The following is a 19,814-nucleotide window of genomic DNA, read 5'->3' as shown; positions in this document are numbered from 1 at the left end:
TCACCACTGCATTCCTACATTATAGCGTGAACAATTGTGTTGACTGCTCCCAACTCTGAATTCATCTTGATTGTTTCCATGAGTCTTTTTGCCATTTGGTCTCAGAGTAAATTAAGCAGGATATTATAAGAATCAGCTAAAAAAATCGTATGTATAAAGAAGGCATTAGTTCAGTTGTAGCTACTATTTATCTTTAACAATGACCAATTGATTTTTTGTAATTAAAATGCTGCTTATATGTAGGCAGCTCACTAGATTTTCAACAGAATGTATACTGTATTTCATTATATGGGTGCTGATCCTCAGGCACGGAAGCATGTATATCATTTTGACATCAGTGCAGTGAAAATAAGATTAAACAGACACAGCTTACAATTCATCTTGGTCTGAACACATTCCTGCTCGACATAATCTACACAAATGTAAAAATTAATACACATCTGGGACAGAAAACAATTTCAGGCCTCCTCTGTGTGATTCATTACTGATTTTGGAAGATTTCCATAATGACAGTGAGCCATTCCTCCACATGAGCCAGCTAAAATAGTTATAAAATGAAATGATTTATAGTTGTTGCCATTCAAGAGGTATAATAAGCTTCATAAAAGCAGTTTTGAATGTTGTTTAACAGTTGTCGTTATATCTGATGGACTAAGTACTTTTGGAGCGAACACCTGTGATGTTAACATTTCTGAAAACAAGACGGTGAGCAGTTCTCCCCAGTCACCTGCAACTTTAATATATGTGAACATTGCTCTTATGATGAACAACGTTTAAGACATTCTTTAGGAAAAACATTACAAACAACACGTAATCTTGTAAGAGCTGCCAATGAGTATGCATCCACTGACAAAATTGCACAATATGACATAATAGAATGTATATTCAAAGAAAAACAAAGATATTTTTCCCTCTCAAAATAAAAGTGCTTTTTTTCTTATATGGATCATAGAATGGTTGGTTTGGATATGTGACACATAGTCGTGTTTGTAATTCTAGTTTTACTGATACTGATATCAAACTGAGTAAAGCTGAATTCCTATCATTTCATTTGGAAAATATATCTCATAATTTATACAAGCTTCTCTGTCTTGAATATGTCTTCTAGGAAAATCCCAATCCTAATAGCATTCCTTCAGCATGCAGATTGATCAAATACACTCTAAAACCAAGGAGATGTTGAATGACCTCAGCTGGAAGGATTGCTGTGGTGAACTGAACTTAGAGACTTTGTGACTGTAGGATGATGATGATGATGATGTCCCTTTCTGAACTTGCTCAGAATCATGAAACAACATGGAAAGCATGACCCGACATGGACAAAGTATTACAGCAGAGAGCTTCAAAGCGTTTTACCATCCCTAAAGAGCCTGGAGAATGAGAAGTCCTTGTCGATTTTTATCAACTTCTTGATAAATTCACTAGTTGAAAAACAAAATTACATCAGATAAAAGGACAGGGAGGCATTTATAAATGATTTGTGTCTCTACTTTAAACCAATGTGACATTTTCTTTGCTCAGTCCTATTTTATTAAGTGAATCCTAAGCCAAAAACTCATTGTCCCAAAAGGAGATTGAGGAAAACACAACATTCAAGGCTAATGTCAAAAGCAGAAATGCGTTAACACTGCCATCTATTTGTTGAGCTGGTCACTATGCACATACTGTGAAAGAATACAGCACATTTCCCTTCCTTACATCAAAACAAAATTGGGATTTTACACTAAACACCTGAATATCAGAACACCGAAATAAAACACACACACACACACACACACACACACACACACACACACACACACACACACACACACATATATATATATATATATATATATTCAATAATGTTTTGGAATAGGTAGTTAGCCTATTTTCCAAGCATACATAGTAAAAAAGCAGAAAACTATAGCCTACAACCAATAATTTGAACAATCAATCCTTAAATATGTTTAAATGACAGATAGTTATATCCATTTCCAAAATATACAAACTTTCTTTAAAACAGTTGGAAGCTATGCATGTAAACTGAACAATGGAGCCTCAACTACTTGCTTTTCTACATCTAGGCCGCTGGATTATTTCATATAATTTTAATTAGGACCTACTATTTTTTTAAACGAATGTCTCTGAAAACAAAAATGGCCATGGAATCACACAGGAGTTAAACAAAAGGAAGAGAAACAACTGGATCTGCAGATGCTGGAAGCAATGCATTAGATTTTACATTACAGTGTCTGTTCAGTTAAATAAAACAATGATTAACAGCAATTGTGCATTTTGAGTAGTTAACTCTGAGTTTTACTTGCAGAGTGTTTGTTTGTTTCTTTCAAATTCTTTAAACTCTCTAAAATTGGTGATAGTTGTCATGGAAACAGTTTTACCTAATAGCATGATTTCCAGCTTTTTCCGGTCCACTCGAAACCTCTCCTCGGTCCACTCGGGGTCCGGAGGCGCCGTGGGTCCACTGGAGTCATCCTCTGACACGGGCAGAGGGGAATCAGCGCTGCGCTCGCTGTTGGAGCCCGGATCGGACTGCTGTAAGTATCCGCTTAAGGGTTCACACTGAGCGGCCATGACTTCACAGAGCACCGCTGACTCTCCGCAGCCGTCAGATCAGATCATTCCCGCGGAGAGCGAGCGCCAGTCATTGCGACCACGGGCTCTGTGTGACTTACACTGACCGGATGACTATAAAGTGAGGGCAGGCAAAAGCAGAGCGCCGCCCTTTGTTCAATATGAGCCGGGGGAAGGGTGGATGGAAGGGGTCTGTCACAAAACTTAACTGTCTTCTAAACACCATTTTTGGCCCGTTGGCGTTAGGAGTCAGCATATGATGCCCCCAAACGGCCTGCGGTTTATGTCTATGTAAAAAGCAGCTCACGTTCCGAGTTTTGAGACACAGCCATTGTATACAAATACTGCATGCTTTGTTTAAAAAAAATATATATTTATGAAACTTTTTATTTTTTTACATTTTAACGTTTTTATGTTAATGTTTGGTTATTATCGTTATATTTGTATTTGTATTTTTATAATAGATAATTCCTATAAGCTATTGTAGCCTAATACTGTTTTTTCCTTTTTTTTTTGTTAAAGTTGTAACATTGGAACGCAGAATTACTCAAGCATGATTTATCTGATGCGTGGTGATTTCATAAAAGTATTAATAATAAAGATTTTAATAATAATACAGTAAGTGTGTGTGTACACACTATTGTTTTAAATACTATATACTTTTATAATGTAAATGCATTAAACTTATTTAATGATACACATATATAAACAATATAATATAAATATATAATATAATATAACATTACAGTTTATTTCATACAGTATAGAATATACATATATAATTATATAATATTAATTAACGTGATCAGTTTACATTAGTATATAATATAATATCATTTGTTTAGTTATAAGTGACTTGCGCACTGGAATATTTTCTATGCACTTTACTGTCCATTGCAATAGTGTAAATAATGTTCATATGTTCATAGTTCTGCCTATAGTGTACATACACCTTTATATAATCCATCTGTATAGTATTTTCATAGTACACCTATCTGTATATCATGCTGATAGTATTTAAAATCTGTAAATTATGTCCATAATACTGCCTTATCTGTATATTTATTGTACTTATTGTAGACCTTGTATATTCTGTACTTACTGCTTATTGAACTTCTGGTCAGATGCTAACTGCATTTCGTTGCCTTGTACCTTACATGTGCAGTGACAATAAAGTTGAATCTTATGTAATCTAATAAACAGTAGTTTTAAAATATGCCTACAGTTTAATACTGAGACAGATATGATGCCCTAATGTGTACATATAAAATAAATATATTAATATTTTACAATATAAATGCTATAAAATATAATTATATTAAGTACATTATAAGTATACATTATTCATTAATGTAATAAAATAATATAAATAAATGTAAAGATGTTATATAATATAAATAATATAGTAGTTATAAAACAGTTTACAGTTTAATAGTAGGAAAATTATGCCACAATATAAGACCATATTAGATAAATATAGACTAATAACATATTTGTATTCTTTTACAAAAAATAAAATAAATATTTAAATAATATAATATAATATAATATAATATAATATAATATAATATAATATAATATAATATAATATAATATAATATAATATAATATAATATAAATTCTTCTGTGACTTTTTTAGTAAATCCGGATCACGTGACCCATGAAGCTTCTGCGAGGATGTAGCTGTCAGCTCAGCTGGAGGAATTTAACAGAAATGACTTAAGGTGTTTATACAAATTTCAAGTACGTACGATTTTTAATTTCAGTTTTATGTATTAAAGACAGTCGTATTACCATCATCATTCTACGCATTTCCAAATCCGATGGTGCAAACGGCATTTAACAGTAATAAAGTCTTTGTTTTGATAGCTTAGGTTGCTAACAAAATGGAGGCGCGCGCTTCTTGACTGAGCGCGCAGCAGCAGTTGTGGTTGAATGAGCGAGCGTATGTTTTAACACGCATAACTCTTCGAGGCTCGTTTTTCCATTGTATAAGTCTGAGAAATAGCGTAAGATGCCCCAAACAAATGACTTGATTGGCAATCGATTAGAGTCGGTGTTCTCAGTTAGTGTTTATGGGTTTTGGCAGGATGTGTGAACATGGAGATGTGGATGGGGATGCAGAAGCGAGCTCATCTGACACTCTCAGAGCTTCTTTTTCTGTGGGTAGAGCTCTGCCACCAGGCCGAATCTCACTGAATCCACCCCCACCAGGCAGACTGACCTCCCTGCGCTCCAGAGATCTGACCCTGGGTGGATACAAAAAGGTTGCACTTTCGTCAGTGCTTCAGTAACAAATGCTCTCAACTTTGTTTAAAACACCAAAGATATTAAAAGTCAAGTCAGTACTTATTCATTATATATATATATATGTATATATATATATATATATATATATATATATATATATATATATATATATATACATCTTTATAGAAAATATATATATAGATTTTATTGTAATGTTTACAATATACTATAGGCCTATACTTATCTAATTTTTATATAGAGATAGCTGTCCGGCAATGATAACAATAATTACTAACATGTTATTATATAAACAATCAAGCAGTTGAGATTTTCTGTATAGTAGTGCTTTACTGTATGAACACAAATTTTTATATATTTATACATTTTAATAGAGAGCTTTACAGTAATACACAGTAGTTTACATTTTGCAACAATACAAACAATCAATTTGGAATTTGCTGTACGTGACCCTAGATCACAAAACCATTTTTTAAATTTTTTTATTGAGATTAATGCATCGTCTGAAAGCTGAATGAATAAGCTTTCCTTCAATGCATGGTTACACAGTAACTTTATCCAACTTTATCTATAGAGCTGTGCAATAATATTGTTTAGATTTTGCATATTCAATTTATTATTTTTCCCCCTACAGAAAACTTTTGTACCAAATGTTCACTCTGTTCGCAAAACTAAAGATGAGTAAGTATTTTATACCTCATCCTAAACACCACATTCACATTCCATTAACATTTTTAATTACAGATACAAACACATTTTTCTAATCAGCTCACTGATACATAATAAATAATTCACTCCCCTTTTGTCCTAAAGTTTAAATACCAGAGATTAATTTCAGACTAACACATCATCTTCAGCTCTTATCTAAAAAATATATATAACTAGGTGGCTTTGTCATATAAATCCCTTGTTTCCTGGAGGTTACAGAAGGAGACACACACTGCACCAAAGAAAGAGAGAAGAGAGAGGGAAGACAGACAAAGAGAGAGACGGCGACGAGAAAAACCTCAGACCATTCAGTCTCACTCCATCTTTGAGCAGGGTCCAGCAGACACCTACAGGAAGCTAGGTAAAGCACATTTTTAAAGAACGTAGTTATTGGACATTATTATATTACCGGTATATTTAATTTAGAAACCTAACATATTTTTCTTAAATATATACATGCATGTGTTTGTATTTATATATACATAATAAATACACTCCGTATGCACACATATATTATGTAAACAAAAACTTTTTTGTATGCGATTAATCACGATTAATAGTTTCACAGCACTAATTTTTATATCAAACTAGAGTACAATATCAACCAGCATGAAGATATGTGTATTGTAAAAAGTGCTAAACAAATAAATAAATTGGCACTTACTGCTGACTCATGGTGGTACAATAAATATGAAATATCAAATCAAATTTCATCAAGTCAACATTCGTGGGCCTGTTTTTGATCCCGCAGGTCATTGGAGCGGTTCTAACCTGAGTGATTGTGATCCTGCACTCGTCACTAAATGCATTAAAAAGGAAAAGAAAAATGCAGAGGATGATGATAATGAAATTTTACAAAAACTCCAACGGGATGATGTACGTCTCAGTGACCCTTTATCATTTGACAAATTGCATGAAGTCTTGAAAGTTAATCAGTAGGATTTTAATGCTTTTTTCTGGTTTAATTGAGCAGTTTTTGGATGACCCTGGATTAAAAAATGATCCCAAGCAAAGGCCAATCAGACTTCCACTCTATCAGTCATGCAACTTCCTGTCAACAGATGCAACTAGTTCATGTAAGATACAGTTTATGCTAACAGTAATTTTTATTGAGCTTGTTTTGCTGCTAGTTTTTTTCTGTTTACATTAAACAAGTAACTGAATCAAAGGCATTTTTGCAGTTAAAGAAGATACAGCACCTGATAATGCACTGAAATCAGCCAAAGCTGAGCAGAAATACCCTGTGCCAGTGAGGCACACGTCTGCATGTCCGCAGCAGCCAACGGTTGGTGAGCTGTTCCAACAGCTGAGTGTTTCGGATAAGGAAGAACTACTGTTTATTCAACTTCCTGATATCTTACCTGGTCAACCTAAAACCTTGAGCCCAGAGAAACCCAGAAAGGAAGGCAAGACCCAAGATAAGCGCTCTTCACAAATGAAAGCTCTGGTGAGTTTATATTCCATACAATGCCTTAAAAATATCATATATTTACTGTATTGTTATATATATAATTTTTTGAGAACATGAGAACATTTTCAGCCAAAAAAAACCACGGCGGCGTTTTGAGGACTGAAAACGCATATTTCTGAAAACGGGCTTCAAAGTGCAAGTTTTTGAAGATGCTAGTGCCACCGTTATCATTTCCATGTAAACACCCAATAGAGGAATCTTTGAAAATGTTTACGTCATGTGTGTGCGTACTAGTACGTGTTAGGTATGTAGACATGCGCAGTACGCGTCGATTTTAAAAAGACAAGCACGAACAAACATATACAACAGTGGCGGAGTACATGGTACTGTTGTTGCTGCTCAAGAGTTTGCTAACGCTTGTTCAGCAAAATGTGGATTTAATTCACCAATATTACAACCAACAATGGAGACGCATCATATACAACATATAATTGTCATTTCCTTACAGGTATTGTTTACTAATAAGGTGACAGTCCCAGCTACTGGCCTGGCATACGCAATACAGCATTTTTGGCAGTACCGCGGATTTGTGTAAACGCAAATCATTTCGAAAACATTGTGTATACGTAAAACTTTTTAAAAACGCAAGGGTACAATTTTTCCGTTTTGACTACATCATTGTCATGTAAACGTAGCATAAAGGTCTTTGCACATTGAAATTTTCGTCTGAAATTTTAGCATGTAGAAAAATAAATGCGACCTCACGTTGTGTCAATCATGTTTACATACTGCCTCCAAAACATTCATCCATCATTAAAAAAATAGGATCAGATTCGATTTTCTGTGTTTTTTCATTCGTAGCATGCATTTTGATAGGAAAGGATGGTGAATACGGAAAAACCAATGCAAAAATTTCTGACTCTGTGTGCAAAGACCTTAAGTCCGAAATTTTCGTATGTGTTTTTTCGTATTCGTCATCCTTTCCTATCAAAATTCTTACTATAGATGCGAAAATGCAACATGAACCTTATTTCTTTTTATAACGGACGAAAGTTTCAGAGGCAGTGTGTAAACTTAATTGACACAACATGAGGATGTTTTAATTTTTTTTTAACATGCAAAAATGTCAAACTTTGTGTGCAAAGACCTTAATTGTGAATATTTAACTTTTTATTATTTAACTTTTTTTTTTGCTACTGTAAATTAGTACAAGTTGTTTTTGCTGCTGAATTTTATAATATGATTTTATAGTACTCTTATTTTAAAAAATCAAGTAGTTTATTTCCTCATGAAATGAGCATTTGAAAGCCAACCACATTTGTTTATAAACATTTCATATCATCTACAGTGCCCTCTTAAGGATTTTAATGCTGTGATATCATTCTTCAGGATCAGCCTGATAAAGCCTCTGTACCTGTGCTGTCAGACTTCTCAGAGGGTCTGATTGGAAAACTGCAGATTAGAAAATCTGGTAAAGTTCAGCTGGTCATGGGAAATGTTACATTAGATGTCTCAGAGGGAGCGGCCTTCTCTTTCCTACAGGTGAGTTAACACATTGACCTTTTTAATAGAGGCAGTGTAGCAAAATGAAAAATAAAAGTATCAGTTGTGCAAACATAATATGGAACAGACACAACCAAAAATCTGTATGACAAGTTTATTTACTAAAATAAATCATAATGAATGAAAGAATATGCAAATAGTCTTTTATTCTTCTCGTCAGCTTTCATCTAGTTTCAGTATGTTTATAACAGATTATTTGATTGCTATTCTTTTTCTCTCTCCTTTTTTCAACTTTAACATATAATAGAATAAATGACAACTGGGGCTGTCAATCTCCGAAATGTCAAAAAGTACATATCTTAAAGCTTGTCATACAACTATATAACACAAGTGGTCATATGGACCACTTTTATAATGCAATTCTTTTCAGCCTTTTTAAGCAATGTAATTATAAAATCCTTTTTCCATGGAAGAAAGTAAGTCAGAGGGATTTGGGCTTTATGGTAGCATTCTGGTAAGATATTTTAGCAGAGCCCAATATTAAGGTTAACTGGATTTGTTTTATTTATCATTAAGTAATTGTTCACCAAAAATTGAAAATTTGTTGAAAATGTACACACCGTCAGCTCATCCAAAATGTAGATGAGCTATTATTTGTAACATAACAGATTTGAGTAGATTTAGCATTACATAATTTGCTTACCAGTCTTTGCAATGAATGGGTGCCGTCAGATTGAGTCCAAAAAGTTGATAAAAACATCACAATAATTCACAAGCAATTCACACCACTCCAGTCAATCAATTAATGTCTTGTGAAGTGAAAAACTGTTTGTAATAAATCCATTGGTTTTTGTTTGTTATTTATTTTATTATTTAGATAATTTTTTATTTGGGCCAGAAGTGACCGTTAAACAAATAGCTTTTCACTTTACAAGACATTAATTGATGGACTGGAGTTTTGTTGATTACTTTTGGATTATTGTGATATTTTTATCAGCTGTTTGGATTGACTGCGTCTTGACGGCACCCATTCACTGCAGAGGATCCCAGTGACGCAATGCTACATTTTTCAAAATCTATTCTGATGAAGAAACAAATGGACTGTGCATCTCATTTACAAGAAGTGTGTGTCATGGGATATAATCATTTTTGTATCTGCAGCAACTAGTCTGTGTGCGGATGTCGGAGGGCCTGACCGGAGACATGACTGTGCTTGGAAACATCACACACAAACTGGTGTGTTCACCTGATTTTGAGACTTTGCTACAAGAAGCCAAACTGCCATCTGATCCCAGATCGGCTTCAAAGTCTTGATTTTACCCCACTATTTTAAACTATATTGTAAATAACTGATTTTAAATGTAAAAATGTGAGGTTTCATGTCCTGAGTTGACAATTGCATTATAAGATAATATTCAGCTTAAACCTGAAGCCTTTTGATTTGTATTTAAAGGGATAGTTCACCTAAAAATGAAAATGGTCATTTACTCACTTTTCATGTTATAAGAGAGAAATTTTGAAAAATCTTCAAGACGTTTTCCTTCCATATAATTTTATATGTACATTTGCCCATTTGGAGATTGTGGAAAAGAGCAGCTCAGACATTCTTTAAAATATCTGAATTTGTTTTATACAGGATCAAGAAAGTCATACAGGTTTGGTGTGTGAGTGAGGTCAAGTTAATGACTAATTTTTCATTTTGGGATGTACAATATCTCTAACCTTAGCACACTTATGAAATGTTAAACGTTTTGATGAAGTTGTGTAGCATTCTTTTGTAAATAGCTCCTGTTGCTTTTATAGAAAATCTTAATGTTTATTTTTTAAGTAAAGTCATTATACAAAACATGGCATCCTCTTGCATGATACACAAACTCATTCTAAGAAGCAAATGGAAACTTATGTCAGTCTTACGTTTCATAGCCAGCCAAGAAACACTGAGTTCTTGAGTAGCTTAAAAGCAATTCAAGTACTATAAAACGTAATCAGGATCTAAACTATAGTTTACATGATATAGTGAGTAGATGAAACCAGCAAAAAGGGATTTATTGTAAAGATGAGAGATCATGAAGGACTCTTCACAGTTTTAAAGCCTTCATGCTTTGAGCACTATAAATGCAGCTATAGTAACAGAAAGCACAGGCTTTTTGAGGACGGTACTAGCCTTTGTACAACACACTCTGTCTGACAGTCACATAGATCATTTCACTTCTTGGTGCTCTTCACAGTCTTTTTCACTGCTGTTCCAGTCTTCTTTTTTGGTGCTTTTGCCTTTACCACTGTTACTTTGGATTTCTTCTTGATGTCATTAGTGATTTTGGCTTTGATGGCTCTCCTCTCCTTTCTCCGAACAAGGTCTTCCCTTCCAATCTCTATCATGTGCTCCTCCCACGATTTGATTTCATTCTTGTAACGGACTCTGTCATCCTCTGCCAGCTGAATGTACATCTGAAAATAAAGAAGTGACATAAGTCAGATAATGGATCTGCTGCAAAACATAGCAATCTTTCAATTGCTTTATAATGTTATATTGTTTTATATTTATAAGATAACTGAGTAGAATTGCCCTGGTAGCGGTGTTCGGCCCCACATGAATGGCATTACTTGACAAACACCAAAAGGTTTGTTTGCTCAGTTTATTAAATCATGTCCATCTCGTAGCGATTGTTGTTAAATCAAAATTGAGGGAATTAGTATATGAACACAATTTAATAAACAATTAAATGAATGTAGTCACTACCCTAATAAATTTTGTCTGCATGACGTGCAGTGCTCTGTATGTCACACAACTTATTCTATGATTAAGCGAGTTTGTCAATGTACTTTTTTATTGCTGTTGTTTTCCATTTTCAAGCATTCATTTTGTTGAAAGAAAGGGAAAGATGTTAAGAGCTACTGCTAAAGGTGCAGTATGTAAGTTTTTGACTCCACTAAAGCAAAAAAATACCATATGATGTTTCCAGATATTTAAGAAATGCTGAGTTAACATACCGCATTTTCCGGACTATAAGTCGCACTTTTTTTCATAATTTGGCTAGTCCTGCGACTTATAGTCAGGTGCGATTTATTTATCAAAATTAATTTGATATGAACCAAGAGAAATGAACTAACAGAAAACATTACCGTCTACAGCCACCAGAGGGCGCTCTATGCTGCCAGAGATGCTGCTCAGTGCTCCTGTAGCCTACACTAAGCAGCATAGAGCGCCCTCTTGTGGCTGTAGACGGTAATGTTCTCTTGGTTCTTGGTTCTAAATAAATGCGACTTATAGTCCGGTGCGACTTATATATGTTTTTTTCCTCGTCATGACGTATTTTTGGACTGATGCGACTTATACTCGGGTGCGACTTATAGTCCAAAAAAATACAGTAGTTGTTTATCTGAAAAACAATGCTTCAGTCAGTTATTCTTCTTTGAAAATGTGCGTTCCAGGCTGGAATGTCGGTCTCTGTTTTGGTTTGTGAAACCCACCCACTGCCAGTTTACCCAATTGTATTTCGGAACCCCGGATTGCCAGTTGGTGGAAAATGTCAATCCTGAAACCTGCTTGTGCATCAAGTCTGAGGAGGAGGGTTCGGTTGAAAAAAACCCTCTCCAATATTTTGAATTTGGACTGCAATACCTAGTTCAACCACTCGGTGTCGATCCTACATACAGTTCCTTTTAAAGGCCATCTTTCAATATAATTTTATAACTTAATTTATACAGAATATTGTATGAAAATGTAAATTTAAAAAGACGTACATAAGAATACATATGTTTTACAACACCCACGGGCATAAATTAAGAAAAAAAAGTGCCTATTCTAAGCTACGCGCCAAAAAACCGCCTTTTCCCAGAGAACGCGTCATATGACGTAACGACAGGCAAACATAGGCGCTGCAGCCCTGGTTCTCAGTGTGGGTTTACGTAGTCTGAGAGGTGGAAACAGAAAATAGAGATTGTCGTTATCGTTATTATAGTTATAGTAGGTTTGAGTTGTCACAATGGTGAATTCTTGTGTTTGTTTTGGATGCGACAACTCCAACTTGTCTGGCCATCGGGTCCACCGATTTCCAAACAAGAAACACAAAGATTTCCGTGCTTGGATATGTTTCGTCCAGGCAAAGAGAAGCAATTTCGCTGCCTCCTCGTTGACAGGACACACGGTGGTATGTGAAAAACACTTCACACCGGACAGCTACAACCAAGGAGATCTTATGGAATTTTGCATGGGATTTCGACGAAAAGAGTGGGTTAGGCTGGCAAATGGAGCTGTGCCATCGGTGCATGCAAGTCCACCTGCAAAATCTGGCGGGAGTGAAGAGTCTAACGTTAATGTTAGCACTAGCAGAGAATCTGCGCGTCGAAAACGGGAGCTTTGCACAGTAAGTCTTATAATACCATATACAAATTGTTGCATCGAAATGTAGCTCTGCATGTAATTTCTGCAAATGTATTTTTCTTAACGTTATAATGGATTAGTCTTGGCATGGCACGAAAGCCCGCCTAGCTGCCGTCAGCTTACTCTTGTTACACCCCGTGAGGCTGCACATGAGCCTCCTGTCACTTATTTTATTGAGCTATTAAGACAGGGTTCCAGAAAATGTTATTTTTTTTTATTACAATTTTATGTGGTCGCATTCGCATATTACTACTCGGTTAAATTCACACATTGAATTTTCCTGCATTTAACTTGTTTTAGCGCCCGCCAAATTGATTTTTTTTGTCCCGCCAAAGTCTTATTTGATCGGTGAGTAATGTAGATGAACTGCTGCCCTTGTGACAGGGCGCATGTTTGACTGAAAGAAAGAGCGCGCACTTTTCACCGTCTCCAAAACGCATCCAAGTAATTCTTTACAATATTAGTTTTCTTAGTTAAATCGGATTTGCCTTGGTTTTCTTTGACTAATCGAAGCTGGTATCAACAAGGCACATGCGAGGGAATGCAGCTCGGGACTAACGTACTTTAAAAAGATTTTGAAAAGATTAACAGTCTTTTAAATAATGCATGAATGGGGGATTTTCATGAAAGGACTACATTTTTTAGAGTTCAAAGTTGTGATCTCGATCTGTTTTCAGATTTTGGGAGAGAGTGCTGCCAGCAAAGACGGGGCGGGTGCAACTGCCACTTCAGATCCTGATGGAGATGGAGACATCTCTACAATGGACCCTGAGCCAGAACTGATTTGGACAGGTCAATGTGTTTTTGCATTAACCTATAAATGTAACTGTTTTTGACGTTCTTAGATCAGATTCTCCTGGACACTGTGCCAAGTATGGTAGCTACTCCTTGATTGAGGATCGAATTAACAAAGTTTTGGATGTTCAGCTTGTCCAAGTAAGTTGATGTCACACAGAAATCTTGTGTCTGATTTAGTTACTGATATTACAGTTACTGTTCAGTAATAATCAGTTGGTTTTACAGAGCTCAGAAGTCCCAAGCAGCTCTGGGTGTGAGCTAGAGGGTCTAAAGCGGAGTATGCAGTTCCTGATGGACCAAGACATGCAAGTGTCTGCTCTGATAACAGACAGAAATCGGCAGGTAATGATGCTAGGAGAGATCTAAAGCTGAACAGCATTGACAGGCACAGTATCACTCAAAATAAATTCTATAAAATCAATTTTGTGTTTTAGGTGGCTAAGTGGGTACGTGAGAAAATGTGTTCAGAAGGAACAAAGCATTTCTTTGACGTCTGGCATATTGGGAAAAGTATGTATTGTGATGTTGGTAGTTCTATATAACAGACTTGTTTTTGTAGTTAAATTCACTTTCCTAATAATTAATTTGCTCTGCTCTGTTTGTCTGCTCTGGAACAGGTGTACAGAAAGCACTGGATGCTGCTGCAAAAGAGAGGGACTGTGAGGATCTGAAGCTGTGGAGGCCTGCCATTATCAACCATCTCTACGGGACCGCAGCTTCCACCCCTACAGGAGATCCAGATGAGATACAGGCAAAATGGCAGAGTATGATAAATCATGTACAGGACATACATGAACACAGCTCTCCAGCATTTACCAGCTGCGCACATCCACCGTTGGAAGGAGAGGCAAGAAACAAGGAGTGGCTGGAACCAGGTACAACATAATAGCCTATGTTAAAAGATGTCAAATGTTTTGAGTCTAAACTTTTTTCAGTGCTTGTAAATTTTAGTTTGGTTTTATCAATACGTAACCCCATGTGTACTAATAATTACTTGTGTTATGAAATGCGAGAGATTATATGACAGAATACGTTTTATTCAGGATCACCAGCAGCCACTAAACTGGAGAGTGTAGCTGCCAGGAAAGCACTGGTAAAGGATATTAATGTCATATTTCTGTTGCATTTCACTGCATTGGGTTAGCTTTGGAGACCTAATGTTCTATCTACTTATCTCGTAGAGACTTCTCTTGGCAGCCCTACATTTCAATAGTAATGGCAACAGAGATGTAGCGCGAACTAGTGAGGGTGAGGTACGCTAAGCTGTTCGCTACCCACGGTTTCGGAAAGGTGGCTGGGTAGTCCACCCCATCAAGGAGAAACCATCTTACGGTTAGTAGTTTCACTTAGTTTTTCAATATCTTTTTTGTGTGAATCTATCTTTATGCGAGTCATCCATGTTACTAAATGTTTTCTAAACATTTCTCTCCTCAAGGATACGCAATAAATCTTATGGTCTCTCTGGTAGAGGAATACTGCAAGTCACCACAGGCCCTACAAGAAAGCAGTGCCGTCTTGTCCTCTGCTGCACCGCCCCCCCCTCACCTCTTCCGTCCAGAAGGTTGCCAAGGATGAGGCAGTCAGCCTCCATCTCGCATGACACTCATGTTTTAACATGTAATAAAAGATCAATTTTACCAGTACAGTTTGTTTCACTATGTATTTATTAATCGTCTTTCAAGCGGGGCCACTGGAAACCTTTTTATGTTTGTCCCTCCTCTGCAAACTGCCTCCTTATTGCTGACACAACACATGAAGGTATGGCTTTCCTAATGTTCCTGCCTATTATTCCGTACACCCAGCGGACAACCTGCCTGTATGCTGTGTATCGGAACTGCCTGTGGTGTAGATTGGGACATAATTACATTTTGATCATACCATGTTTTCATAGTAAACAATTCCAATGGTAAATATTGCATGTCCTGTTGGCTGATATTCTACTGTACTACACAACACCAAAGTTGTTTTTATAGGAAGTATATGGAAACCACTGAGTTTAAAAACCTGCTTAACAGGATTTACTATTTTGGTGTAGAAAAGCCGTTTCTTTGAATTGCAGTGTGAAATAATTTTTGCTCAAAACCTACTCTGGTCTGCTGGCTTGAAGAGGGCCATGCTCCTGTCTGGAGTTCATGTATGCTATCTGCAGCACAAAGGGATTCAGACAGGATGCTTCAAACCCTGGATGGAGTGTGAGGCAGGTAATGTCTTCTGGGGGATCTAGGTTTTGGACAAGGGACCAATAGGCGTCGACCTCCCTACAGCACACACTCTCCACTGCTGATGGCATAGCCTCACATCTACCACACAAGCACCTGTTAAACAAATGTGCTAAGATAAACTCACTCTCCTTCCCTCCTTGTAGCTCTAATGGTTGGTGTAAGACCTTGTAAGAAACGACATGTAGACTACTTACTTCCTAAAACTTGGGTAAATATGCACTGTAAAAAGACACACCCCCTGTACAGTATAGGCTGTCAATTAGATGCATTTATCTGCATGCCTTACAACCAGTATCCCTTCACATGACAATAAAAGATCCTTGTTACAATGACTGTATTTACATGAACAGCATATTCCCGTCCTAGCCTCAAGACTAACCGCTTTCATACACGTACTCCACAGTACATGTGAGCTCATTTACATAATGTCCGTCGGAAATACTAAGGTGAGTAGTATAACAGCCGACTAAGTTCTGAATTCCAGCTGTCCGGTTATGTTGTTTAGATATACGGCCCAAACGCTTGACATCTGCAGAAGCAGAACATGTGGACACCTAGGTCTAAAAGCAGTTACTGATTAAAAATCAGCTAGCAATTTCTACAAAATTTCACGATAAACTGTTGTGTAGAAATGCACAGAATTTCTATCCCTATCCAGACTAGCTGACCGTCACATATGTAAGCTATAGCCTACATCCTACAACATTCATTTAAAATCTGGGATCTAAATTAATTATTTTAAGACACATGTTGCTGGCATAAATGGTGACAATCTACATGGATGCTTGAAAAACAACAAAGTCGACAGCAATATTGCTAAATATGATTTATTAAAGATACTGCAATGTGTTAAACATGGAGACGTTAGCCACAATTGGCTTTAGCCTGTGGTCACTCACCAAGACACCTGCCCAATTCTCAACCGATTCTCCTCACACCACAACTCTATCTCTCTCCTCTGTCCATTTACCCTTCCCCTTAACTCTGCCTGACCCCTCTCTCGCCTAGGCGGCTCGTAATTATACGGCAATGGCCCATCGTAAGAGTTGACATTTATCCCTACTGTAACCTCTTCACTGTCTGACTCCATTACGAAGAGACGATGTTTACCGGCCGTTGCGTCACTTCCGATCAGAGCGTTTTTCACAACGGAAGTAATTTTACTCACAATTTCTTTAAAAAAACTGTTTTAATGCACATTTATGATTAATTTCTTCACACAAGTCGAATTCCTACACTATTTATCTACACGTTCATTCACAGGGATCTTCAACTTGTAGGATAGGCTTTAAATCCAGTGATGCAATCCTAAACATCACTAACAAATAATTTCATGTGAAATATGAGGTGTAATCGGTAATAGTTTATTAATCGGTGGAAAAATGTCCTCACCATGGCATAACTAATTGTAAGTGCTATTTATGATTCACAGAGATAATGCTTGTGGTGTTTTAAAATCAGCCAGATAATAAGGCATCTTAGAAGACAGCAGGCAGCTCACAGGATGATGGAACAGAGCCGTAGTGTGAGCTACTTTTTATGCTCAAGGCAAAACTCACTTGTTTCTGTGTTTTACTGAAACGCTCCCAGTCGTCTCTCAGAGACTTCATCTTCGTCTGGAAAAAAATTCAAATTACACTCAACCAACTAGTTGCAACCAATGAATATTGTGTTAAATACTTCAATTGCATATTACACAAATGTTTTTAAGCTTTAATGGTCTGTAGTACCTTTGGTTAAACTGTGAACTTCAAATACATAATTTCAATTATTTGTATCTGGTGTAATAATTTATACAAAATACACTACAGTTTAATGGCTCGGGGTCAGTAAGATTGTGGGTGAGATAGGTTGCACTAAACTGTAATTTTTAAAGATATTTATGTTACAAAGGGTTCAATAAACAGAAGAAATGCTGTTCTTTTGAACTTTGTATTCATCAAAGAATCTTGAAAAAAGTATCAAGGTTTTCAGAAGAATACGAAGCAGTTAGGAAATGTTTCATTCTGCAGCAAATCAGCATATATTGGAATAATTTCCCAAGGATCATGTAACACTGAAAACTGGAGAAATGATGCAGAAAATTCACCTTTGCCATCCCAGGAATAAATTACATTCAAAATACATTAACAGACTTTTTTTAATTGTAATAATTTTTATGTGTAATAATGTGATGTTATGAAACAAATGCAGCCCTGATGAGGATAAGAGACTAATTTTCTTACTGACCCCACGTTTTTGAAGTTAGCTATATTTTAGATGCAGATATGTTTGCATACTGTATAAAACCTGAACCTTGAAAATGTAGAACTAAGGTCCATTTTCACCTGCATAGTAGTTCCTTTCGCCTCCTCAAAGTGCTCTGACATGAAGATATTGAAGGCGCTCCTGGGGCGTTTCGGCTTGCCAAGACTGTTCAGCTCCTACAAGTGAAGTACAATGTTCCTTTACTATAAAGGTAATTAAAATACTTTATTTCTGAAGAAGAAATTAATATTTAGTCAGTGTAAAGTGTCTGATTGGTGGGTTAGTATAGTAGTTACTTAATGGAAGGCCAAACTCACCTTCTTTCTCCTAATTGCTTTTCTTTTAGCTACTTTTTGTCGTTTTTCTACTGCAAGAGCAGCAGTTTGTTCAGGAGTCAGTTGGGCTTTGTATTTCTCCAGAGCAAGCTTATATTGCTCCCTGGATGCTGAAGATGCATCCTGAAATGGCTGCACAAGTGATATAGCTCAAATTAGTGGATGACTGAGGAATTTTTCAATGGCCAATGTCAATAACAATAACAATAACTAAAGAGCAGGGTGGCCCATATAACAGTGAAGGAGCAGATCATCCAAAAATAAAATGTAAAAAATAATTATATCATTAAAAACATTATGTAAAATGTACATCACTGTACACAACCAATACAGAAGTGTATTTCTGTACATGATATATACAATCACATTTAAATAACTAGATCTGTGAAATCTTTAAAAACATAGCCCTAGATAAAAATTCCCTATAAATATTGATTGGTGTTTTTTTATCCACAGCAAACTTATACTGTTCCCTGGATGCATGGATATGTATATGTACAACATTTACTCAAAACACACTAAACATATGAACACACACATACATGAAGCAAGAATTTACCTGCTTCTGTTCAGGAGTCAGAACTTTCCACTGCTGTGCTAACTTTCGGACAATATCCACATTTTTGACTCCTGAACAAAACAGATTGTTCATTATCTTGTTTCAAAACAAACCAGAAATGGAAGGTAGCCTTGCGACTGAAGCGGATACCTGGATTTTGTCTGCTGATGGTGGGATGTATCTCTTTCACATATGTCATGTATGCTGTCAGTGGTCTCTTGGGTGGACCCCCGGTTGTGGTGCTAAAACTCTTTAACACTGGAGCAACACATGAACACCTACAATTGCAAATAACTGTCACTGTACAAAAATTGTCATGGATGTTATAGACTAATTGTTCGTAAAAAAAAAAAACTGTGTTTTTTTTTACACCTTACAAAAAAAGTTAAATTATAACTTTAGCCATTGAGCTAGTGCAGCTTTGTCATATTAACAAAACGTTAGTATGTTTTCAGATGTGAAATTATGAACGTATAGTTGTCTCTATTATAGTTGCATTTAAATATGTTGTTAAAATAAAATGCATTAGATATGATATATTAACTAATAAACAAGTCATGCATCAATAACCTTAAACTTGAAGCATGCTCACCTCACAACAGATGCACTCGAGAACAAACCCAAAGATTTTACCAAAAGATTTGCACCGACTGACATCAAACTGAACGGAGCCATCATACACGGACTGTGATCTTCCCGATAAAATGAGGCAAATATTTAATATGCACGGTGTGAACAAGACCTTGAAATGAATGTTATGGTTGTGAATTACAGTTCCACCTCCTCCGGTAAAGGCGCCATTCCA

The 19,814-nt window shown here is 36.2% G+C and overlaps 3 protein-coding genes across 5 annotated transcripts in view; 1 reads left to right on the top strand and 2 right to left on the bottom strand.

Annotated features, from left to right (window-relative positions):
• LOC132122011 (protein bicaudal C homolog 1-like) overlaps positions 1-2,677 on the bottom strand; it is an 88,567-nt gene extending 85,890 nt beyond the window's left edge. The window contains exon 1 of the mRNA XM_059531809.1: positions 2,382-2,677. Coding sequence (XP_059387792.1) covers positions 2,382-2,574 — 193 coding nt within the window. The 5' untranslated portion in view covers positions 2,575-2,677. The remainder of the gene's footprint in view (positions 1-2,381) is intronic.
• On the top strand, positions 2,448-10,310 carry LOC132122012 (DNA-directed RNA polymerase III subunit RPC4-like). 3 transcript variants are annotated; one of them, XM_059531810.1, is made up of 9 exons: positions 2,448-2,537; positions 4,664-4,841; positions 5,477-5,523; positions 5,763-5,911; positions 6,302-6,426; positions 6,524-6,626; positions 6,732-6,997; positions 8,351-8,503; positions 9,626-10,310. In XM_059531810.1, exons 2-9 carry the CDS (start codon positions 4,665-4,667, stop codon positions 9,776-9,778), a joined length of 1,173 nt encoding a protein of 390 aa, XP_059387793.1. In that variant the 5' UTR covers positions 2,448-2,537; position 4,664; the 3' UTR covers positions 9,779-10,310. The 3 variants fall into 3 exon arrangements, with proteins under 3 accessions (XP_059387793.1, XP_059387794.1, XP_059387795.1); XM_059531811.1 differs by lacking the exon at positions 2,448-2,537 and adding an exon at positions 4,219-4,317; XM_059531812.1 differs by lacking the exon at positions 2,448-2,537 and adding an exon at positions 4,232-4,298.
• A 175-nt stretch (positions 10,311-10,485) lies between these two features.
• On the bottom strand, positions 10,486-19,814 carry LOC132122013 (transcription factor A, mitochondrial-like). Its single transcript, XM_059531813.1, has 8 exons — positions 19,790-19,814; positions 19,602-19,701; positions 19,160-19,287; positions 19,010-19,080; positions 18,433-18,582; positions 18,196-18,291; positions 17,428-17,484; positions 10,486-10,912 (listed from the first exon to the last, which is right to left on the bottom strand). The coding sequence occupies exons 2-8, from the start codon at positions 19,685-19,687 to the stop codon at positions 10,670-10,672; spliced, it is 831 nt and encodes a 276-aa protein (XP_059387796.1). The 5' UTR covers positions 19,688-19,701; positions 19,790-19,814; the 3' UTR covers positions 10,486-10,669.

This window comes from Carassius carassius, chromosome 40 (genome assembly GCF_963082965.1).
Source record: "Carassius carassius chromosome 40, fCarCar2.1, whole genome shotgun sequence".
In the NCBI taxonomy this organism is placed as follows: Eukaryota; Metazoa; Chordata; class Actinopteri; order Cypriniformes; family Cyprinidae; genus Carassius; species Carassius carassius.
Note: the sequence above shows the minus strand (reverse complement) of the source record. Positions and strands in the feature narration are given on the sequence as shown.

Coding starts and splice junctions, on each gene's coding strand:
- LOC132122012 (XM_059531810.1), top strand. CDS start 4,665: ATGTGTGAACATGGAGATGTGGATGGGGATGCAGAAGCGAGCTCATCT. Junction 5,912..6,301: donor AGACACCTACAGGAAGCTAG/GTAAAGCACATT, acceptor TTGATCCCGCAG/GTCATTGGAGCGGTTCTAAC. Junction 6,998..8,350: donor CTTCACAAATGAAAGCTCTG/GTGAGTTTATAT, acceptor ATCATTCTTCAG/GATCAGCCTGATAAAGCCTC.
- LOC132122013 (XM_059531813.1), bottom strand. CDS start 19,687: ATGATGGCTCCGTTCAGTTTGATGTCAGTCGGTGCAAATCTTTTGGTA. Junction 18,583..19,009: donor TGACTCCTGAACAGAAGCAG/GTAAATTCTTGC, acceptor TCACTTGTGCAG/CCATTTCAGGATGCATCTTC. Junction 10,913..17,427: donor TCAGTAAAACACAGAAACAA/GTGAGTTTTGCC, acceptor CTTTATTTTCAG/ATGTACATTCAGCTGGCAGA.